Source organism: Corythoichthys intestinalis, chromosome 17 (assembly GCF_030265065.1).
Source record: "Corythoichthys intestinalis isolate RoL2023-P3 chromosome 17, ASM3026506v1, whole genome shotgun sequence".
NCBI lineage: Eukaryota > Metazoa > Chordata > Actinopteri > Syngnathiformes > Syngnathidae > Corythoichthys > Corythoichthys intestinalis.
The window spans coordinates 27,201,840-27,227,263 of NC_080411.1; the positions used below are offsets into that span (position 1 = coordinate 27,201,840).

At 38.7% G+C, this 25,424-nt stretch overlaps 1 protein-coding gene across 10 annotated transcripts in view; it reads right to left on the reverse strand.

Moving 5' to 3' along the window:
- Window positions 1-355: 355 nt before the first annotated feature.
- rimbp2a (RIMS binding protein 2a) overlaps window positions 356-25,424 on the reverse strand; it is a 148,731-nt gene continuing 123,662 nt past the window's right edge. For 6 of the 10 annotated variants that reach the window (XM_057818558.1, XM_057818559.1, XM_057818562.1 and 3 more), the window contains 8 exons: window positions 23,234-23,336; window positions 19,718-19,846; window positions 16,370-16,533; window positions 13,618-13,786; window positions 13,443-13,543; window positions 13,298-13,369; window positions 9,757-9,921; window positions 356-674 (listed from right to left, as the gene is read on the reverse strand). In XM_057818558.1, the coding sequence (XP_057674541.1) occupies window positions 450-674; window positions 9,757-9,921; window positions 13,298-13,369; window positions 13,443-13,543; window positions 13,618-13,786; window positions 16,370-16,533; window positions 19,718-19,846; window positions 23,234-23,336 (1,128 nt within the window). In that variant the 3' untranslated portion in view covers window positions 356-449. The remainder of the gene's footprint in view (window positions 675-9,756; window positions 9,922-13,297; window positions 13,370-13,442; window positions 13,544-13,617; window positions 13,787-16,369; window positions 16,534-19,717; window positions 19,847-23,233; window positions 23,337-25,424) is intronic. The other 4 variants (XM_057818564.1, XM_057818561.1, XM_057818560.1 and 1 more) reach the window with 3 other exon arrangements.

Sequence of the window (25,424 nt, forward strand, 5' to 3'; positions counted from 1 at the left end):
TGTTGTTGATGTTGTTGTTGTTGTTGTTTTTGGTAAAGGCCACTCAGAGGCTCACCTGGTACTCCAAAAGCTCTTTTTACATGAATGCTTCATGATTTTAACCCAGTTCTGATAAATATTTCCATACTAAATATGCTACCGCCTATCTACAATATTGCACTGAATAAAGCCTTTCATTGTCTTTTTCAACCTGTTCTTCTCCAAAACATACTGCACTTCTCACCATTTTTTCTACCAAATACCCTGCATGAAAGAATGTTATAGTTTTGAGTAGTAACGACTAAAAATATTCAAATATACGTCAATAAAACATCTTTTGATTTAAAATACATCACAGTAACGTTTTTTTTGTGTGTGTGTGTGTGTGTAGTTGCTTCTCTCTAGGTTTTGGCACAAAACAGAACGTCGTTGATTTGGGTCACGGAGAAATTGAATGTACATCTAGACTTTTATTTGGCAGGGGATAGTCGCTTTAGTAACTTCTTTCCCTTTGAGAGGAGTCCTTTCTTCTTCTTGTTTGCTAAATCTTGAGGGTCCCTTGATTCCAGAGGGAGGCCAGGGGGAACCCTTGTTGGGCTGAGGGGTCTCATGGTGCCCGGTAGCAGGGGGCGGACGATTGGGGACGGCGCGCGGACAGGTGTGACATCGTTGTCGACGAGGGTTTCTGTGGTGATCTAAGGGAAAAAATGATGGGGAGGGAAGCAAGGAAGTGTTGGACAGTAGAATGTTGTCTCCTTGGGAGCACAATTTCACTTCCATTTTTCTGGATATCAAAACAAATGAATGTAGTTGAGAAGAAAAGGTTCACAGTAGGGTCAGGTCTGTTTTTTCCATTAGCTTTTCCATTTAGGTCATAGGTGAGCTGGATCCTGGGATATATACAAACACGTACTCTTATTTACAGCCACGGAGTTATATGGAAAAATGCCCTAGATCAGTGATTCTCAACCCTTGGGCAACAGGCGCCACCTAGTGATTTGGAAAATATTTTCTGTTTTCTACCAATGGCTTTGGTTAGGGCTGTATATCGTTATGTTCAATCCTGCCAGATTGGGCGGGTTCCCACCCAAATGGGCTATATCAAAGTCTCGGGAGAGAAATTAATTGGGCAGATTGATAATATTTAGGCTACTTTTGACATAATTTGACGGTTTCTGAAAGAACCGTTTTAATCAGTTTTAACAGTTAAACTTGTATGTCTTCACCTTTAAGCAAGGGTGTCGGTTTGCATAGGGACGGTAGGGACATAACACTACCAACTTTTCAGAATACTCAAATTGTCTCCACCAACTTTTAAGCAACCTTATTGGCATTACATGATAACTTCAGTTAAATAGGTAATTTAGATTGCCTTCCAATATGTTGTAAGGATGGAATTGACCCTACCATTTTTAGGTGAATTAATGTCATTATGTTGAGACTTATATTTACCTCTTTTCACTTACTGAATGTGCCAGTCCATTTTTTCCCCTCAAACGCACATGATTGGCTTATAACTTGACTCCCCCAAACACACATGCAATCACAGCCCTGACAGAAATACAGCATTAGTCAATTTTTTTTTTTTTTTATCCCAGACAATATTTCGGTGAACACTTCCGCCTTCGTCAGAGGGATAAAAGAAAAAATTCAACTAATCTATAAGTGTAGGCAAAATGGACTCAATACAACTACAAATACAACATGTCGACAACGTGCCGCCTCCTCCACCCCCTTCGAACTGGAGCGATATTAGTTTTGGGGGGCCAGCAGCAGCAGCAGCCACTGTAAGTAATGTAAAAACTAGGGCTGTCAAACGATTAAAATTTTTAATCGAGTTAATTACAGCTTAAAAATTAATTAATCGTAATTAATCGCAATTAATCGCAATTCAAACCATCTATAAAATATGCCATATTTTTCTGTAAATTATATATATATTCTGTAAAATAAATTGTTGGACTGGAAAGATAAGACACAAGATGGATATATACATTCAACATACGGTACATAAGGACTGTAGTGGGCATTTCACTCTACTGTCATTTAAATCTGTCTATGCTGTCCTCACTCTGAAGCGTCTACTTTTTCCAAAGCTAGACTGCTAGTGAACGACGCCTTAATAATCAGACTTCTTCCTTTTTCATCTGATTTATTAATAAAATGACCTCAAACCATTGTCCTCTTTAGACCGTCGTAAAACTACAAAAAAAAAGTACACAAGCATTGCATTAGCAACAACGTTAGCTTAGCACGCTATACAGGTTCACAAAACATAAACAAAAAGCGTCTCATACAAAAAATATAACATTTCGCTTACTAACATACAATATGTACATTCTTTACAACAACCATATTTACGGACAAATCTTGTCCAAGGATCATATAAGCACAACATTACAACATAGGCGTCAGCCCGAGACGTCGTGCAGCCATATTGAACTGGCAAGAAAACAATAAACCATGTCGCAAAGCGACCACAAGAGTTCGCTGTTAGATAGCACAAAAAGCCTTGCTGTAAAACTTACCAAAAGGCAGAATACTGTCTGAGCGGGACATGTACATTAATTGCGTCAAATATTTTAACGTGATTAATTTAAAAAATTAATTACCGCGCGTTAACGCGATAATTTTGACAGCCCTAGTAAAAACACATCACTGTTGTGAAGGTGGGGAACACACCACTAATTTTGCTACTGAAAGTCCAACCTGCATCAGAGTTTGCATAACATTAAACTGTGTGAATTTGCTAAACTGCAAAACTCGAGTAGGAAGCTGCTTAGAGAGAAGTGTCCTCCTGCATGTGTTTTGTACCCTCTCCCCAGTTTTCTTTTTCTTTTTATTTATGGGGTCTTAAAGCAGCCCAAAGGAGCTTTCATTTTTTTGTTGAGTTTGGCTCTCCTTGTGGACAAAAGCAATAGTGTTTTACATAAAGGAAGACTTCATTTTTATTTATTTTTGTTATTCCCTGACTAAGAAGTTTTTCAGTTATATTTAATTTCTTTATTTAGACAGACACTGTTGTGTGGTCTTAAGACAAATGTTTATTTTTTTGCATTCCTGGTTAGTTAAGAGATTATTAACCATTTTTGTATTTATTGTGTAAATTAATAAATTAATGTTCAAATATTGTAATTTGAATTTGCTGAAAAAAAAATTCAGACATTCCTTCTGAAAGTTTTCAAAAAGGGTTTCTTTAGTCGTTTTTTGAAAACAAAGGTTTGAATCGAACAGCGTATCAACTGAACCAATACGCATGAAAGTTAAAAGTATAACACAATACAGATTTATTTTGCATTGAACATTTAGTCTATCAATTAATTAGGTTTATATTTCTGAGATGTGTAGCTCTGACTGCCGTTCACCCAATCTGTTTGGTCTTATCAATGTCCTGTCCCCAGCAAAAAGTGTACAAGCAGGTTATGCTGTTATATTGTCCCTATCAATGTTGAGACGAAACTATACGCCCTTGCCTTTAAGTTCAGTCAAGTTGTTTGTTTCCATTAGCACATTTGCGCTACTATGGAACAGTCATTTTAGTGTCTCAAAACAAGTGAGCTGGGAACTGCATGTAATTTGAGATTTGTAGATACAACGACAAATAAAAACGCCTAATGTATAAAGTTAGATTTTTATTTATTTTTTTCTTACGGTGGAGGTGGCTTACAATATTATTTTAGGTTGGTTATAATTTTTAGATGGGCTGCAGGCAACTTTGTATAGGATAATTTGTGGCCCAAAGCCAAAAGGTTAAGAACCACTGCCCTAGATCCAGTTGTTGTTTCTTCTGAATGTATATGCATACACTGTATATGGCAGAAAACACTTAGGTGACTTGAAATTCCGCTCTGAGACCTTCAACTTGTCCAAATTTCAAAATTGTCCGATATGCACATGTGATACGTCATTGGAAAGCTTAAAATGTCAATTTTCTGGGGGAAGAAAAAAAATGTTTTTTTTTTAAACACAGCAAAACCCTAACTGGAGGTGAGAGCACACGAGAGCAGAATTAAAGATGACATTATTTTAACGAGATACTATCGCGTACTTATTGTTTATTACTTACTCCATATAGCATGTATCATCGCGTGTCAAGACACAGCTGTGAATGGCCACAGCTGGATTTTGGGGGGATTTTAGTAGTGAAACATGGTAATATAACAAGTGTCGCAATGCAGAAATCGCAGACAACAAGGAGTGGTCGAGATTTTCTTTTTCATATATTTAGCCGTTTAAACGTTATTTTTCAAATTTTTCTTTGTTTGGATCGATTATTTGTCACCTAAAATATTGGGGAAAATGCGACAGTAACGAAAAAAATACAATTAAGCGATAGCTATGAGGTAGATATCAGTGACTTTTTTAGAGACGCAAATTTTTTCATTGTGACGTCATTTGTCTAAATGTTTAAAATATGCTAGTGAATAATTTTTCTGTTTTTTTTTTTTTTAACTATATATTAGACATCAATTAATGATTGTAAACTAAAAATGACAGACATTTCAAATGATAAATACGATTACTTACCGTCTTTTTATGGCTAGTTTGAAACAAAAGCGGTTGCGCGACGTCTGTAAACGGGGGTTTTCAGGGTATAATGGACAAATTAAAAATCATTCGGGGGCTTCATGCGCCATTAATCTGCTATGGCAGCATATAGACATATTGTTCTATCAAACACAACAGTTGTTTTGGCCTCAAATACAGCTGTTTATTGTAAAGAGGGGTGCAAGAGCAGAAACTGCTTTTTCAGTCTTGTCTGTGTTTTCCGCCATATGTATACGTCCCAATTAGTCCAGTTGGTTGACTGTGTATGTGAACTTTTTTGTTTCGCATCTCAGTGACCTTTCGTAAGCCAGTTACTGACATGCATTTAATATTTAATACTTGTTACCATAGGCATATATTCAATAGAAGACAACAAAAGCGTGACTTTAAAAATATTCAACTTTGTAGGTTCCACTACAAGATTTTGTGCATTACTTGTTATAGGAGAAATATAGAATAATAGAAGCGCTTAACCTCATACCTGCCAACTATTACACATTATAGTTAATCTATTATTGTAAAAGTTTCAGGTATTTGAGTAGTTCAATATAAAAAGCGAAAACTGTATGCTACACAAATTAAAATAAACCGGAACTAAACCCAGAATATTGATTTTCCAGCAGCTGTATTTTCTAACAAATCCAAACAGAATTATTAGGTTGAAATAAATTGGCACACTTACCTTTGATGACAACAGCCTGACAGTTTCTGTTCCTACTAACCAGGCTTACTCACAATTGCTATAAATGCGGCACAACACGGAATAGTTCATTTCTAAGGTTTCTTATATGTCTCATTATTTTGGTTGTGAATATGGGGTTTCTGTTTCATCGTGAATTCAACGCCAGGAATACTGTAAATGAAATTTTCCTCAATGTTCTAGTTTATTGGGTCACAGCTAAATGTTTTAACGATTGGAAAAAGTACCCATTGTCGATAAAATTAGGGTTTTTCAAAACAGCTAGTGGACTACACCAACAGTCGGCCATGAGGGAGGAATACACCTTATCCAATATAACCTTGGACCACAACAGTAAATACGAAGCTTGTCTTCTAATGTGTCAGCTTGATGCCCACTTTTTTGGGCTGCCGTTTTATAAAGCTCGCTGTTACTTCAGACTGGCGCACATTAAGGCCTATTCACACTAGAGTCAGCCCAGTGTGAAGAGCGGAGCCACGTAGCCTGACACAGACGCTGTCAGGAAGTGAAAAGCGGCAACCATATTTACTATAGTCCCACGCACCGATGTGTTTTATTTTTCATTGTTGCACAAAACACCGACTTTTCCTATCTGAAGCAGTAGGGGGCATTATAATAGCCGTGTAAAGAGTTTTACTAGTTTCGGTGAGAAGGTGAATAGTTTTTTTTGTAGTTTGTGAACTAAGTTTCCACGCAAAAGAACACCAAAGTACCCATAAACTTCACTATCAGTTGACGGGACACGGGGCTCGGGCCGATCCGTAGGAGGCCTATTTTCAAAAACTTAAAATTCAAATTTTCGAAACCAAAGCCGCCAGCTCCTATAACAGCTAATAAATCACTCAATTTTCACATCAGAAACCGAATACTTGAGGAAAGCATGCAGAATCATCTTACTTTTACTCAACAATAGCAAAATTGGCATTTTTCTATATACAGTGAATCACAAAAGTGAGTACACCCCTCGCCTTTCTGCAGATATTTAAATATATCTTTTCATGGGACAACACTGACAAAATGACACTTTGACACAATGAAAAGTAGTCTGTGTGCAGTTTATATAATAGAGTTAATTTATTTTCCCTTCAAAATAACTCAAAATTTTGCCATTAATATCTAAACGCCTTGCAACAAAAATGAGTACACCCCTTAGAAACTACATCCCTACATGTCCAAATTGAGTACTGCTTGTCATTTTCCCTCCAAAATGTTATGTGACTCGTTAATGTTACTAGGTCCAGGTGTGCATTGGGAGCAGGTGTGTTCAAATTTGTAGTGCAGCTCTCACACTCTCTCATACTGGTCACTGAAAGTTCCAACATGGCACCACATGGCAAAGAACTCTCTGAGGATCTTAAAAGACGTATTTTTGCGCTACATGAAGATGGCCAAGGCTACAAGAAGATTGTCAACACCCTGAAACTGAGCTGCAGCACAATGGCTAAGATCATCCAGCATTTTAAAAGAGCGGGGTCTACTCAGAACAGGCCTCGGGTTGATCGTCCAAAGAAGCTGAGCGCACATGCTGAGCATCTCATCGAAATGCTTTCTTTGAAAGATCGTCACAGGAGTGCTGTCAGCATTGCTGCAGAGATTGAAGAGTTGGGGGGTCAGCATGTTAGTGCTCAGACCATACGCCGCACTCTATATCAAATTGGTGTGCATGGCTGTCACCCCAGGAGGAAGCCTCTTCTGAAGACAGTACACAAGAATGCCCGCAAACAGTTTGCTGAAGGCATGTCATCAGAGCACAAGGATTACTGAAACCATGTCCTATGGTCTGATGAGACAAAGATTAATTTGTTTGGTTCCGATGGTCTCAAGCATGTGTGGCAGTGACCAGGTGAGGAGCACAAAGATAAGTGTGTCATGCCTACAGTCAAGCATGGTGGTGGAAATGTCATGGTCTGGGGCTGCATGAGTGCTGCAGATGTTGGAGAGTTACATTCCATTGAGGGAAACATGAACTCCAGCATGTACTGTGAAATACTGCAGCAGAGCATGATCCCCTCCCTCTGGAAACTGGGTCGCAGGGCAGTGTTCCAACATGACAATGACCCCAAACACACCTCCAAGATGACCACTGCTTTACTGAAGAGGCTGCGGGCAAAGGTGATGGACTGGCCAAGCATGTCTCCAGACTTAAACCCAACAGAACATCTTTGGGGGATCCTCAAGCGGAGGTGGAGGTGCGCAAAATCTCAAATATCCGGCAGCTCCGCAACATCGTCATGGAGGAGTGGAAGAGCAATCCATTCAACCTGTGAAGGTCTGGTCAACTCCATGCCCAGGAGAGTAAAGGCAGTTCTTGATAATAGTGGTGGCCACACAAAATATTGACAGTTGACATGTTGTATGTTAATATTGACATCTTTCACTCAGGGGTGTACTCACTTTTTTGCCAGGGGTTAGATATTAATGGCTATATTTTGAGCTATTTTGAGGGGAAAATACATTTGCTTTATTAAATAAGCTGCACACATACTACTTTTCATTGTGTCAAAGTGTCATTTTGTCAGTGTTGTCCCATGAAAAGATATACTCAAGTATCTGCAGAAATGCGATGGGTGTACTCACTTTTGTGATACACTATGAAATCAAAATTTATTTAGGTTGAATTCCGCTATTGTGTAGAGATACAAAATCCAACATGGCGGTCGTCACAAAACAAAGAGCTTTTTAAGTTGAAAATTCTTGTCAACAAATGCTTCAGTCGCAGAATTTCCATAAATATGAACGTAAAACAGTCAAGATACAGTAAGCAGTTATCGTTCATTTTACGTAAATATTTCAAGCAAAAGTTATTGTATTGTGTAATCCAACATGTCGGCTGTCACGAAACAGAACTTTTTAAATGATTCTCTTCAATAAAAGCTTAAATCGCGGAAAAGAGTAGATTCTTCATTAAAAGCAAAAAACGGGCAGTTCTCATTCATTTTACGTAAATATTTCAAGCAAAAGATACGGTATTGTGTAATCCAACATGGCGGCTGTCATGAAACAAGAAGCTTTTTAAGTTGAAAATTATTCTTGCTAAATGCTTAAATCGCGCAATTTCTATGGATATGAACGCAAAACAGTCTAGATTCTTGGTTAAAAGCAAAAAACGGGAAGTGTTTATCTCAGTAAAAGCCAACTCAACGTTCTGTATGGGTCGGCCCCCTATGGGAATTTGTGGCGTAATGTCTGTGGGAGCTGTCTTGTCAACTAAAGGTGGAGTTGATGGAAGTACCATTTAGCTTAGCAAGGAGAAGTATGAGAGTGTTTTCGGGTGTCCCGGAGCTCACGAAACTTTGAAAAAGCGCATTTATCAAGGTTTGTCGGCCGCGATTTGCATATATTCGTCCGCCGAAACAGCCTGATGGCATAGATATAAGTACGCTTGCCCCTCCTCTATTGGATGTGTTGTTGACGTTAGCATGGCGTGGCGTTAGCAAGGCTCTATTTTGGGCCCCGCTTCTCGGCACAAATTCATTCAAAATCCCGTTGCACCCACCGCTCACTTTCACTGAAAAGTCCGCTTCCACATACACAATGAATGGGTTGCCGCTTAACATTTCACACTAGGCTGCCGCTAGTTTGAAACGGCCTTTCGAGCTTCTAGTCTGGTATCTCAAGTTGTTGACTTACTGTACAGGGGGCAAATGGTGAGAGATGAAAATTTTTCCTCAGGTTTTTCTCTGACAAGCGGGGTGAGAGGAAAGGGGATGGAAAAAAAGGAACAAAATGTAGCAGCGTAAGTCACCATCAGAAAGAACCCACACAGCACAATGCACCACAATGAAAACATTGACACACACAACAACAGAGAGCGCCAAAAGAAGGTTTTTAATATCCAATTTTTTTTCTTTTCATTTCTTTTATTGTCCCTTTGTAACAATACAGTTTGGATGTCTCAGTGCTGCAGTTAATTTTGGCCTCAAACAGCTGAAAAATAGATTGATGTGTGTGCAACATACACAAAGAAACAAAGCCTCTTTTCGGGAAACACAACAGTCAAGAGTCATTAGAAAACGGATCTGTAATGAAAAAGGCATGCGTCTTTTTTTCTCCCGCTAACGATTTTTTTGTATGTGTATGTTAGGTGTTATTAATGCACTCGTCATTATTGTTGCCATACACAATAACCACAATGAGATTTTTGTGTTTCAGTGCAAAGAGGTACAAATGGAAGATGAGTTGAGCCTGCTCAAGCATGCAAGAACCCCAAGTCCCCTTCCCCACAGAGTCTATCCTCTCTCTGTCCATGTCAGGCTTTGCTTCTTCCTTTCTCTGAGACTCAGAAAGGTGTTACACTCGAATGTTTTTCTTTTTGGTCGCCCCCTTCTTCCCGACGGTGACAGAGCAGGGGGGAGGAGTTGTTAGTCGATCACCACAGCCACCACACGGACAATAAACACACACAATGGAGCGCACACACACGGCAATGTGGGGCAAGCGAGAGACAGAAATCAAGAAAAAAGAGAAAAGACGGAGGAATGGATGGACATAGGGCCTTAGCGCTGAGAGCGGCGATGGTGATGATGTACCCGTTTGCCCTCCGGGACGGTGGCGGCGGAGTTGGCGGGGAGCCGGTTGACAGGCTCCTCGGGGGGTAACTGGGAGGGCGTATCAGTCAGATACACCTCCACGTCGTCAGGCACTTCTTCCAGAAAGTTAGAGGGAACCAGACCACGGTGACCGTTGATCTCACCCTTTGGAGAAAAGAAGAGGGAAGGAATTTTCAAACTGTAGTCTTTTAGATTTAAGGTGAAATGTCTTCAATAAATGAGAGTAGTCCAGTTGTCTTGATTCAACCTTGCAGAGGCTTATAAAAAATAAAAATAAAAAAAAAGATGAATAAAATTAAATAAATTAAATAAAATTTTCATCCATTTAAAATTTTTATTCTCTCACTTATACACACATCAAAAGCTTGGTCTTCTTCATTATTCTGAGCAGTGTTGGTAATGTCACTTTAAAAAGTTACAGTTACAAATGACTTCTTCCAAAATGTAATTGAGTTATTAACTCATCGTAAGAGTACGGTATTGGCCCGAATATGAGACGGCCCTGATTAAAAGACGACCCCCTCTTTTTCAAGACTCAAGTTTGAAAAAAGACTTTTTGAACACCAAATTAATTTTCATACAGAAAATAATTACAGTCCATCCGAAACAAATGATTATAACGATATATTTGAGAGAAAAAGCATGTTATTTTGCCTCATTCAAATCTTAATTTAATTTAAATGTGTAAACTAAAGTGCAATCACATTCGTAAATGGATGGCTTCTTTTTTTTTAAATGTAAATAAACCAATCTATTGTGATAAAACAACAAAAGTGCAATAACTGCCTTAACTCTCAAAGTGAAGTCTAACTGTAACTGTAGTCTTGAAACGAATCTGAATAAGGAAAAACATTGCAATAAAACAATGCAAACTGGTTAAACTTGAGAGTAGCTGAGATCTGTCATGACAGAACATCGCTTCAATGATATCTGGCGCCATCTAGCGTCGTAAATGGGGAGAGTAGCTGTGAGCTGTCATGACAGAACATCGCTTCAATGATATCTGGCGCCATCTAGCGTCGTGAATGGGTATAATGTCTAGACAGCGAATATAAGACGGCCCCCTCGGTAATTAGTTACTCAGCAAAGTAATACGGTACTTTTCATCTTCTGCACGTTATTACATAATTTTTTCTATAACATCTTTCACATTAAAGTGCCTATGACAGCAAAAAGCATGTTTTTTTCATATTTTCCACAGTATTTTATGCTCCTGAATGAAATGGACCGCTTGGATGTGTGTGGAAGAGATCGCTATATTTATTTATTTTAATCCCGGTCATGGGCAGGTAGATAAGATCTCCTAAGACACATTCTGTCTGTCATGTTAGCTGCACAACAACTGCACACCGCTCTTTGTGTATGTCATCGCCGTGTAGTAAAACATTATTTTTCATTATATTTGTGTTGACCATGTGGCAGCTACGCGTTCCTCCAAAGTCGGCCGGTTTGTCCGGCAGTATTCTCCAGCTGCTTCCCCGGCGAGCTCTCCTGTCCGTAGTAGCAGGGAAACGAGCTGTAACTTGCTCTCCGCCGGGCGGGCTGCCGATCAGCAAAGACAATCCACAACCCCGCAGCAGTGTGATATGATCCGGGCTAGTTGTGTGTGATTCTTTGCTTCGAAAGCGAAAATAAGACTTTGAGACGTCACTCGATTCAGGTTAGCATGTCGGCTAGCTGTCACGCCTCTTGGTTTGTTTACATTCTCCGAAGCCGGGGGGCAGGGAAATGTCATAACCCTGACTATATAGCGTTCAGGAGGTGCGACAGTAAAGGTGAAGTCGACAGTTTTGACCATTGTGGAGCAATTTTCCCATGTTATACTAAATAAATGCATTTTTATTATGTGATATTCCATATAAATATATATATATATATATATATATATATATAGATAGATAGATAGATAGATAGATAGATAGATAGATAGATAGATAGATAGATAGATAGATAGATAGATAGATAGATAGATAGATAGATAGATAGATAGATAGATAGATAGATAGATAGATAGATAGATAGATAGAATTTAAGTTTGAAAACGCGACCTTTGAAATTCCGTGGCCCGTCGCCATTATCGCTATCTTGTTGCGTTTGCCAGAGTGTGTAGTGAAGCAGGGCATGATCCGTCCACCTAGCCAATTATCGTCACGTTTGAAATGGCGTCGCCACCCCCTTCTCTCCTCCCCCCTCCTGCTTTGCTCTCTCCAGCGAGACAGCTAATATGTGACAGAATCAGACAACTTGCGCTTCATTCAACCAAATTGTTGTAAAGCACCCCTTCACATCCTCACTCAGTAACGGTAACGGCTGCAAAGATGGAAAAAGTAATTAATTCGATTGCTCACTACTGAATAAAATAACGCTGTTAGAAATGCCATAACACTCTGCCATTATTAACAACAACGGTTCTGAGTACTCCCTCTTCTCATGCAATCGACTATGCCACCCAGCACGTAATCTGTGTCGTTTCCTCTCGAAACTGTGACAACTATTGGTGTAAAGATCGGCTACGTCTCTGATGTATGAGATCGCTGAAGACCTGGACCGGTAAAAATGCACTACGAACTGTCCAGTGGCCCAGATTTACAGCTATGAAACGGTTGCCTGTGGATTTCCCAGGCTGCTGCTTGCCGCCAGCCATTTTGGTCTTGCAAAGCCCCACTGACTAGAGATGCTTCTCCTCGCATTAGTAAAGCCTTGCTTGCATAGTAGATGAGTTCTGTATACTTTGGAAAAATCTAAACAAAGCATTTTTTTCCATTGTAACAAGCTAGCTATGGTAACAAATACACATTTGGCACTCATTTTTGAGCATAGTCAACGAACACACCAACAGCATTTGAGACATGATGGCTCAGCCTTATTTTTCCTATTTTGAAACCTTATTATAGCTGCATTTTTTTAAAAATTCATATTCGATGTGCTCGATAACAACACTCATTTCTTTAACCTAAGCAATTACTCCTCAATGCTAATATGTGGCCTATGTTCTTAAGGCAGTGGTTCTTAACCTGGGTCCGATCGAACCCCAGTGGTGTGGTGAGTACGTTTAGGGGTTTGGTGAAGGTAAAGAAATGCAGAGCCCTATCAAATCTGGGCGAAGTGGCTTTTTAAACCAGGTTTTGGACTGGTTTGCTCACTTTACAGGCTTAATCCATTTCTTTTAACTGCTAGTCCTTGATGTGATGGGAGGAGGAACTGGTTTGCTCAGTGGAAGGTTGACTCACACTTGGTATGTGGGAATACAACAGACCAATGGGGAGAGTTGTGTCAAATTTTGACCTGTTTATAAAACGTGCTGTCAAAATGAGAAGAATTTTGAACTGGAATTTGTTACATTATTAGCTTGCTAGGAGAGATTTGATTTAATTTTTGAATTTGAAAAAAACTTGCTTTATTATCTAATTTAGAAGGGTTCGGTGAATCCACATGTGAAACCCGTGGGGTTCGGTACATTTAGCAAGGTTAAGAACTACTGTCTTATGGAAAGTACACGATGAATAACGAGGACACTCACATAATAGAAACCGTCTTCATCAATGTCACCAAATACTGCGATGATGTCACCAGTGCAGAAGGTCAGCTCAGCCTATCAGAAAGAGAGCACAATCATGCAGTACCGTTCATATTGTGTTTACATATTACATACTCATTTGCGATACCTCAACATCAACATTGGGTGAGCTCTCTCGAGGGTCATAGTCATAAAGAGCCACCATCCTCCTGGAGGCCTCACCTCGACGCAAGGGTCCTCTGTTCTGCTCTGAAAGTTGAGGTTATTGACTTAACATCATCCATTAATTACGTCATCATCTTCTTATATATTAGTAGTCAAACCTAATCTGTCCACTGGGGTGCTGAGAGGCAAGAATCCCTGTTTAATGAGCTGATCCATGGTTTCGTCATCCTCCGCTCGTATTTCGGACACCATGTTACATGGGATAAGACCCATTCGACCCCTCACTTCTCCTCTGTAGAATCCATCTGTATCTTTATCACCATATATCTGGTCAAGAAGAGGGAGATCAGAGGTGGGTAGTAATGCGTTACATTTACTGGAGTACCTTTTTGAGAAAAATGTACATCTTAGAGTAGTTTTACCATACAGTATTTTTTACTTTTACTTGAGTAGATTTGTGAAGAAGAAACACCACTCCTACTCCACTACTTTGGGCTACAAGAGAGTCAATACATTATTCCTCATTATTCTACAGATTGACTTTATTTTTGCCAGAGATGCCGAGAGTAGCGCTACCTGTTTTACCAATGAGATGTTGCAACAATAAACACACGACTCCATTATATCATTGAGATGTAACAATGTTTCTTTTTTCACTAGAGGGCACTCATGCTCTTTGGACGGGTAATGGGTCATAGTGTTGTGGTCTAAACTTGATGATTTTTGTGTCATCTTTTCGGCATAATATGGTCATGTTATTACATACAGCAGCTCAGCAATTCAGCAACGAGTTATATTTTCCCTGCACTTAATGTTTGTTTTTACCATACGCAGAGTTTACGGTAGTGCCAGGGAGCCAAAAGGTGGCTGAAAAGTGTCATTGCATGTAATTGACTTTCCTATATATGACTTTAAAATTAAGAGTTTTCCGGTAAAATGTTGTCTATAAAAGCTCTAAAGCAATAAAACAAACAACAAAAATGAATGAAATGAACAAATGGGTATATAATGGGTCAAAATTCTTCTTTGAACAGATCATGTAACTAGCACCTAAGATGGTCATTTGCTTTGCTTAGCCAAAACGACCCGAGGACCGAAGAGGCAACATGGATATATGTAATTTTTTTCAAACCTAAGCATTCAAAAACAACAACAACTACTGAGCAAGAACCAAGGATTGAAAATGTGGACCATGAAATGCCAGAGAACACCGCCAAAATGGTGAGCGGAGTTTCAATTTGCCCTACTAAAGAAGCTAATTGTACAACAGAGCCCCCTCCGGTGTCTTGCCAATGTAGTTACCCCAGTCAAAAATTGTATCACCTGGGTGCGGGAGCGCACACACACCCATTAGTTATGAGTTATGTCGACTTAAACAGTTAATTGAAGTCAGAAAACCACAGTTATATATTTTGGACATCGACGTTTATTAAACTGGAGAAACTCCATACAGGACTTGAATTACAGTAATAATAGTTATAGGTCATCTTTCGAGTAAAACAGTAACACATTGCCTTTTTTTACGTTCACTCCGTATGTTACGTCATATGACAGAAAAAAAAAGTGTTGGTTTTTTTTTTTTTCTTGATGGATGGGCCATGTTTTAAAACCTCGTAGATAACTACATCACCAAAACACGGAAATAAAGCAAATCAGTGCAGCGCAGTAGCTCCACCCAGGGGATGCAATTGACAGTGGGAACTACATTAACACGACACCACGACACCGTACCATATTCAATGGATGAACATCTTGGCGAAAAAGTATAGCTGTCCAAAGGAACCTGATTTAGAATTTCTCTCAAGAATGATGGGAAACAAACAAAAAAAAAAAACGCTCATTTTCAACTTATTATTATAGATATTCTTGCAAGTTAATTTTATTGCTGACACTGCGCTTTGGGGTCATCAACATGTTGTGCCCCCCTGCCCCAAAAGTCAAACTCCGCCTACGGTTTTTAGCCATGTCATGTTATTTTATATTTACTGTAATCTTCTGCCACACATTTCCGGTCTGGAAAAAAAAGGCCAATACCACACCATGGTGCAAAAAAGGTTGGGGATCACTGGAGTACAGTAAAGTATAATAATAAAAGTTCATATAGATGAAAGAGTGCTGAGAAAAAAAATATACCTTTATTTATTTATTTTTTTTATCAGACATTGTAAGCAGTTACTAATTACTTAAGTATTGTTTTTAAGTTTATTTTTTCACTTGTACTTCAGTAAAATTTTGGATGACTACTTTTGCTTTTACTTGAGTAATATTTTTATATACAAGTAGTATTCAAACAAAATCTTAGGAGGCTAAAGTATAAAAATATTTCAAGAATCGATTCTTAAAATACAGAATAATTTATTTTAAAAGTTTCACATTTAAAATATTAAAGTTACTTTGCATTTTTCTACGCCAAGCAGTAATGATTCACTCTGTTGCTAATGTGCTATAAGGCATTTTTTCCTAATTCCTCACTGTGCCACCCATTGAAACATAATTTTGTGGGGGAAAAAAAAGAAATCCCTCTCAACAGCTTGTTTTCCCATTTCTCATCAAAGCAATCCATTCACTGACTACTAGCGATCGAACAGTTCTTCCGATCTTCCCCTTTTATGTGCACACTGCCATTTTATGTTCCTTGGGCAGGTTGAAATGGAAAACCATTTCCTTTTGTGTTTCTTCCATACTTAACCATTAAGTTTAATGCTCATTCTCAAAAGAAACACAATATTTCAAGGACAAAAATAAGGATTAAGTCAGTAAATTGTGAATGAGGAAAAGCATACTTTTTTTAAGGATAAATATTTAATTGTACGAGGGTAGGCAAGCAGGCTAAATAATAGAATCGAATTATAAATTACAATCAAATCCCATTTTTAGGTCAGTCCATGCGATGGGATATGAAATCCTCACCCTGATAATTTGGCCCTCCTTAAAAGGCAACTCCTCGTCAGCTGCGTCTGGGTTAGGGGACATGGACAGAGGGTCGTAGTCAAAGAGCGCCACAAATACCCGAAAGGCTTCCTCTGGCTCCGACTCATCAAAGTAAGTGGGAGAGTGACGATCTCTGTAGCCATCTTGAACACACAAATAAAAAAATAAAAGAGGGACCAAAGGACAGATGCAGTATACAGGTAGGTGACAAACTGACAACATCTGCTTGTATGTGTCTTGAAACTGAAATGCAATTTTATAAATACAAGTGTGATCTTGTTCAGGATTGGGAGCAAATTGGGACTAAAAGCTAGTGTGAAAAAAAATAATAATAAAATCCACCATTTCAGATTAACCTTTGCATAACAGCTTGTCAGCATGCTGAACATTACTTTTAACAAAGTACAAAAACTGACTTAAAATAATTTTCATCATATTTTATGTGCTCTAGTAGACAAACGAGGAGCAGCACAGACCATGGTGCAACACTTAGGGGATGATTTACAGACAAGACACAACATCAGGAACACACAGCACTGTGACATGCATCCGCAATCTTAACTAATCAAAATTATATACTCAATCTGTAACATTCTATTGAGTAAAACTTGATAACACAAAACAGTGGTCCAGGCAAGTCACTTATATGCAGTGGACACTGCCAAGTAAATCCCTTAGCATTATTGTTAATAATGCCTCAAAACTCAGTATAATCACTCCCTGCTATGCATATGCCAAATATCCAACCAAACTCAAAGCTTCATGCTGGAATGCTTCCAAAAGTGTCACAGTTGTGCTAAAAACGCAAAGAGGAAAGTTTGAAGCAAGCATCTGGAGCTCAGTGCAGTGAGGGAAGCGTTTTCTGTGCAATCAGTCAATCAAATATATCCAACTGTGGACAACCTAGACCCCATGGGTAGAGAGTCTGCCATATTTGTGTAGTGCAATCATGCCATTCAACCGTGAGCATTGAAATCAAAGAGAAGCAGGCACTTTCAGGTAGGGTTGCAAAATTCCGGAAATTTCAAAGTTGGAAACTTTAATAGGAATGTGCTCATATTTTTGATTTGTTGTAAATTGTTTACATTTTCCTAAATAATCTCAAAGAATAGTTTTTTCTTTCTATTTTTTTCTACCACTGGCCAAATATGTATGAAGGAGTTTGGGCACCCTTCATAAGTTTCAAGATTTTGCTTTCTGGTTGTTACTGTACAGTATGTATGTTTTCTTAATTTGCTTAAAACCTAAAATAACAGACAACTTTGAGGTTTTTTTTTTTTTTTTTTTTTTTTTTTTTTAGTTATATGCCCAATGCTTACAGTCATGTAAAAAAAATAAGACACCCTATGGAATCCTGTGTGTTTTCTAACATATTTGGTCATATGGATGTTTGGTCATATGGATATTTAATATCAATTTTAACAATCTTGTGAGATTCAAGTCATAGAAATAAACAATTAAAACTGAAAAAAAAAAAAAAAATTTATTATAACTTTCTGTAAAATGTAATTGTAAATAAATGCAATTTCTGTTTAGGAATCAATTCGGACACCCCCACAATCAATCCCAGATAAAATGGCTAAATCACACACAGGTGTGTCACATCAGGTGCACATAATTAGAACATCATTGTCCAGTGTTTTGAAGGAGGCTTGCCGGTGTGCCCCTGACTGTTGAAGTGAGAGAGAAAACACCACAGTGAGAACAAAGGAGCTGTCTGAGGACTTCAGAAAGAAGAATGTAGACGCTTGTGAGTCTAGTAAGGGATTTCAAAAGATCTAAAAAATATATATAAATCAAATCAGCCATTCCACTCTCCGGAAAATAGTCTGCAAGTGGAGGACATTCAAAACAATTGCCAAAATGCCCAGGTCTGGTCGTCCAAGCAAGTTCCCCCGAGAGCAGACTGCAAGATGCTAGAAGAAGTCTCCAAAAAAAAAACTGAAATGTCATTACGGGACCTACAGCAGGCTCTCGCTACTGTTGATGTGAAAGTGCATGCCTCTACAATCAGAAAGAGACTTCACAAATTTAACTTTTATGGGAGGCGTGCAAGGAGGAAACCTTTGCTCTCCAAGAAGAACATGAAGACCAAACTGAAGTTTGCCAGAGTGAATGTAGACAAAGACCAGGACTTCTGGAATAATGTTCTTTGGACAGATGAATCTAAAATTGAATCATTTGGACACCTGAACAGAGGACATGTTTGGCGTAAACCCAATAATGCAATCGAGGAAAAGAACGTCACACCAACTGTGAAGCATGAAGGTGGAAGTGTCATGGTTTGGGGATGATTTGCTGCAGCAGGGCTTGGACAGCTTACCATCAAATAATCCTCCATGAATCATATTGTGTATCAGAGAGTGCTAGAGGAACATGTGAGATCATCAGTGAAAAAATGAAAGCTGATGTGAAACTAGACCCTGCAACATGACAATGACCCAAAAAATACCAGTAAATCCACCAAGGACTGACTGAAACAGAGAGTCCTGGAATGGCCGAGTCAAAGCCCAGATCTTAATCCCATTGAGATGCTGTGGGGTGACTTGAAACGGGCTGTACATGCAAGAAACCTGTAAAACATCTCACATCTGAAAGTATTCTGCGTTGAGGAGTGGGGCAAATGTTCTTCTGATCGATGTCAAAGACTGGTAGATGGCTACAAAAAGCGTCTCACTGGAAGTGATTTCAGCCAAAGGGGGTAACACTCGCTATTAGTTGGTAGGGTGTCCAAACTTTTTCCTCAGTTAGAACATGCATTTTTGTTGATATATTTGGTTTAATGAGTAAAACAATGTTAATCTTTGTTTACCTGAAATTACATCACTTTCTTTTCCAGATAAAGAAAAAAAAGATCAGACATTGTGAACATTTTTTAATAAAGAACTAAATATAAGATATCCTAATTTTTTCACATGACTGTATGATGGGTCTGCTTATAAAAACACTCTCGAATACGTACATCGCTACGAAGCACACTGTGAAGTAAAAGTTTCTGAGGTGCGAGTTTATTCATAAATCGCTTAGAAAATAGAAACTGTACGAAAAGTGTTTGCTTTGGGTGAATAGTATAGTACATATTTTGGTTTTATGTAAAGTGGCATTTTTGTGATACGAAATAAACCAAAATATAAAATGTATATATATTTTTAAAATATTATTTGCCAAAGGAAAATTGCCCTCTTAAAGGTTCCCAAAGTTGACAGCTCTTTGCAACACAACTTGCAAGTGTTTCCAGCTCCTCCTTGCCATTTGCCAACTTGGCAATTGCGTCGTGGCTGGCGTGCTGTGGCGGCATCAGGCAGGATTGCAGGCTGCAGCACATACCATGGGGAGACCTGGTGCCGCCCCCATGCCTGCGGGAAGACCTCGTCCTGACCCGAGCTACTCTGCCATAGTTATTCTCCTCGGTGAAGGGGGACATGTTTCCCTCACTGTTATTCTCAGAGGTTACTTCTACAGGAAATACCAATGAGAAGGTGCCAGGGTTACAATGCCAACATAATTCCATTCAAAAGGTTAACTCGACATTCATGTAGAGAGACAGAAAATGTGAAAAATAGAAAGACATTTAAGAAGTTCAGGTAGCCGGTCAAGGTTATGAGTGAATGTCATCACAGAACAATTACATGCAATGAAAGTACCACTAAAGGTAGATCGATTGGAATTAAAAATTTAATATCATTATGGAACTAATATCTCATACATACAGTTGTGTTCAAAATTATTCAACCCCACAGTGATTAAGTGTTTTGGCAAGTTTTACATTCATTTTTCATCTTGTTCATAATCACATCAAATAAGCAAGCAAATGCTTCATCCTATTCCTTTTTGGACACAATGAATAAATTCTGATCTTGTTTATTATTATCATAATTATTACTGTCTTAACTATTGTTTCTTTTATCTCAAGAATATCATTGGTTCTGTCTGATTTTAAAAAAATAAATAAAAAAAAAAAAATTGTTTTTCGTTTGTTTTGTTTGTCTATTTTTTTTTTCTCATGTCCAAAATAAAGCATTCATTCATTCATGATATGTCGAATAGAAAAATAAAACTGTAATAACAAAAATATTTTGGGGAATATTCCAATTAATGGCCTTTCTGTGATTACCTCATTGACATAATTATTCAACCCCCCAAGTCCACTTGCCTGGTACACCAGACTCACCGCTGTTCCAGCTATTGAGTCTGGCCACCATTCAGCGGATACAATTTCCAGGGCGGAGCAAGCCACAGCAAACAGACAGCGGAGTGGACCAATCAGCGACGGGCAGACGTGACGTTAGTAAAATGACGAGGGCAGGACGAGGGACTTGCGCGCGGAAGTAAACATACGAAGAAAGCGGAGTTTATTCAACATGGCTAGCGCCAGACAGACTGTTGTCAATGACTCGTGTCGATGTGTTTTTGGTAATATAAAACTGATTTTACCGTGGATTGGAACATATTCTCGGCTCTCCCGTTCACCATCTGTGTTGTTGTGGAGACGACTTTCGACGCGCAAGAGTGACGTTGCTCGTTAAGAACACGTCACGCAAATAAACGAATCTGATTTGTCGATTGATTTTGTACCTGCTCGAGAGGCTGTTAATTGGCTGGTTCCCAGACTTTTCTCTCAGTGTTTGAAAAATACAGGAAGAACAGTCTGGCCCTCTTAAGAACAAAGGTTTCCATGAAGCGTTGTCGAACAGCTGATGAAAACATCTGTAGATATGAACGCAACCCTAATGAACAGCAATTAAGCAGATTTAAAAGGGCTGTGACACATGGCTCTTCTTGGAAGTTAATGACATCTTTACAACAAGGTGGAGTCCAAGGAATGGTCAAAAAAGTTCAGAGAGGAGGTCATTTCACTTCACAAGCAAGGATATGGATAAAAAAAAGATAGCAAAAGGAAAAAAAAAATTCAAGAGACACCATAGTCCGCAAGTTTAAAGCTAAAGGCACAGTGGAAACGCTACCTGGGCGTGGTAGAAAGAGGTTACTGTCTGCAACTGCTTTGCGATACCTGAAACGATAGGTGGAGAAAAATCTACGGGCGACAGCTGAGGAACTATGACAGGACATGTCATAGGAAGGTATTCAGGTTTCATCCTTGACAATAAGACAAACACTGCAAAATGATGGCTTCCATGCAAGAACACCCAGGCGCACCCCCCTGCGGACTCCAAAGCACAAGAAGTATGACAAAAACCATGTGGACAAACCACAAAGGTTTTGGGATACTGTTCTCTGGAGTGATGAGAACAAACTGGAACTTTTTGGGCCAATGGATAAACGGTACGTGTGGAGGAGAAAGAATGATACCTATAAAGAAAAGAACACCCTATCTACTGTGAAGCACGGTGGGGGTTCAGTCATGCTGTGGGGTAGTTTTGCTTCTTCAGGTACAGGGAATCGTCAGCGTGTGTAAGGTATTACGAATTCAGTTCAATACCAGGAGATCTTGGATGCAAATGTCATGCAGTCATTGACAAAGCTGAGGCTTGGGTGAGGTTGGATGTTCCAACAAGACAATGATCCTAAGCATACCTCAACATCTACCACATCTTTCTGAAATGGACATCGCAATCACCAGACTTTGATCCCATTGAAAATCTCTGGTGGTACTTGAAGAAGGCAGTTGCACCACGCAAGCCCAAAAATGTTAATGAACTGGAGGCCTTTGCCCATGTGAATGGGCAAAGATACCTGTGGATCACTGCAAGAAACTTGTGTCAAGCTATGCTTCACGTCTAAAGGATGTTACTGTTGCAAAGGATGTTGGACTAAGTGCTAAAGTTATATATACCTAAGGGGTTGAATAATTTTGTCAATGAAGTAATCACAGAAAATTAAAATGAAAAGTAAGAAAAGTAATTTCCAGAAATATTTTTGTTATTTCAGTTGTATTTGTCTACTTGACATGTCATTATTTAATGTGATTATAAACGAGATGAAAAAAAATGTTAAACTTGCAAAACACTGGGGGTTGAATAATTTTGAACACAACTGTACTGTAAATATTTATTGTATTGATATGTGTGAGAATAAAAATGGACCATAGAGTTGTAGTACAGTAAGTCTGAACAGTCCTATAATGTGACATTTTGTATTTAGGAATTACTTGTGTGACTAATAACCAGTACAACTTTTATTCATTCACCTTCTGTACTACTTATCTTCGCAAGGGTCTAGGGGGTGCTGGAGCCTATCCCAGCTAGCTATGGGCAGTAGGCAAGGTACACCCTGACATGGTTGCCAACCAATTGCAGGGCACAATGAAACAAAAAAATTCACGCATACACTCTGGACAATTTGGAGTGTTCAATCAGCCATGCATGTTTTTGGTTTTTTGGAGGAAACAGCAGTACCTGGAGAAAACCAGCATAGGCACGGCGAGAACATGCAAACTCCATGTGGGAACCCATGATCTCAGAAGTGTGAGGCGGACATACAAATTATTCCGCCAAAATATTTTCATCTGTGTTCAGAAATAACTAATCACACATAAGCCCGTCATAATATGTTCTTCAGCACGCAATGGCCATATCTGCTTCTGATTATCTTCATATACTTTTCTGACATCATAATAGCCTTTCTTGACATTTGTTTTCTTTCCCAAAGATGCTGGGGAAAGATTGTGCCCACTGGTTTCTGGAACTGTTCATAACTCCCTCCACCTTGACTCAGGCCCAAGTAAGAGCTGAAGATAAGTAAGGTACCCAAAAAAAGATATGCTTTTTCATTACACTTTTATTACTGAAAATAAAATATTAAACATGATAAAATGAACAATGATCTTAGAATCCATGCATGGAACCTTTGTGATAAATATACAGTAACACATGTTATACTAACCGATGGCAGGGACCATCAGAGGTCGTCTCTGAGGCTGCACACCACTGTGATGAATCCTTCGCCCGCTCTCCCGGTCATGACGGCCTCTAGAGGGAGTGTTTAACTATAATGCAGAATACAGGAACTATTCACACATTATCCGTAGTTTAGTTTTGTAGTGTTTGTGAACGATATGTGGTCATGTGCATAGACGTACTTCAACAATTTGAATGCAAACGAACTCATGCAGTGCTCGCAGACACGCACACCGAAACACAGACACACTGACGCAAACGTAAACGCACACAAACAAGCCCACGAGAAAAATAGTTTTCCAAAATTACAATTCTAATCATGAAGTAGGAATTGAGAAATAAACAAAGGCTTTGTTAACTGCCTCCTTTAAAATTAACCACAAATTTCTTAATTTTATTTCCCTCCCAAACGTCACTAATGCCCAATACAATGGAACCTCCAAAGTCAAACAACCCATGTGTAGTTAAATTTGTAGTTAAAGGTATTTCTCCAACGAGATATCAAACATCAACCACAAACGGAAGAAAAAAACCAGGCTACATCACACAATACGAGCAATACAATTGTTAAACATATGAATGTCGTTAACAGTTGTATAACTGACAGAAAAAAGTTGTTAATTGTCTATTTATGCTATTTAATATTACTACTACTTATTAATATTAAGATAGAGAGAAAGCACTGTTGTATCTTAACACTTCTACATGGTTGCTTGGTATCAAATTACCACAAGATAGTAGTAAAAGACTAATTCTACATGGAATATGGATTTGACTTGAGCACAAAATAGTTTTCATGGTTGGCAAAGAACTACCTTTGTCTCCACAAGGAGTGGTTTGCAAATCCAGCAAATTAATCCACCAGCAATATTTACTATAAGCAACAAAAAGACTGCAAATACCGTAATTTCCAGACTATAACCCGCTAATTTTTTCCCTCATTTTGAATCCTGTGGCTTATAGTCCAGTGCGGCTTATTTGTTGATTTATTTGGGTTAATAGGTACACTTTATTTGATGGCGGTGTCATAGGACTGCCATAAGACTGTCATAATTATGACATGACACTATCATTGGCAATAACGAATGCTTACGACAGATGTAATTAAGTATCATCTGGCAAATTATGTCACTAACTCCATTAATGTTCAGCTTGGATCTTTTATATCCATTCAAAAGTGAGATAATTTGCCGGATGACACAAAATGACATCTGTCATAGGCATTCATTAATGCTCATGGCAGTGTCATGTCATAAATATGATAGTCTTATGGCGCCACCGTCAAATAAAGTGTTACCAAATACCATAACTAGCAATTAATGAAACAACTGGAACAGTAACTGAAGAAATATTTAGCAAGGAATATGAATTTTGATTGTTATTTACATCTGTACCGCTGTAATGCATGCTAGGAGGCATGTTGGATGAGGATAGTGTTGACAGCAGGTAGCAGCAGAGATTTACTTTCTCCCCCAAGAAAGTAGTGACGGCCAAATGAAGCCGCAAAGCTTTGCAGCCAATTGGTTCAAAGCTTTATGGTGGTTCATTTGGTCTTAGACACTCTTATGATGCCACTGTAAAATAAAGTTTTACCGGTTAACATCTTTGGTATTACAGTGAGGACAGTATAGTCCAGTGCGGTTTATCTATGATGCCATTTTCGTGTCAAATTTGGTGGGTAGCGGCTTATTGTCAGGTGCGTCTTATAGTCCGGAAATTACAGTAGTTCCCTCTCTATGCTTGTTGGGAGGGGATGTAGGGTGCCCCCGCATTTCTATTTATTACCTAATGGAACATTGAGTTTTGAGATTATGAGTGTAGATTGAACAAAATAAAATTAAATCTTAATGTACCTTTGTAATTACAGTGGGGCACATAGGTATTTAGTCAACCACCAATTGTGCAACCAACTCCTACTTGAAAAGGTCAGAGAGGCCTGTAAATGTCAACATGGGTAAACCTCAACCATGAAACAGAATGTGGAAAAAAAAAAAACTGAAAATCACATTGTTTGATTTTTAAAGAATATATTTCCAATTTAGAGTGGAAAATAAGTATTTGGTCACCTACAAACAAGAGGATTTCTGGTTGTCAAAGAGGTCTAACTTATTCTAACGAGGTCTAATGAGGCTCCACTCGTTACCTGTATTAATGGTACCTGTTTTAACTCATTATCG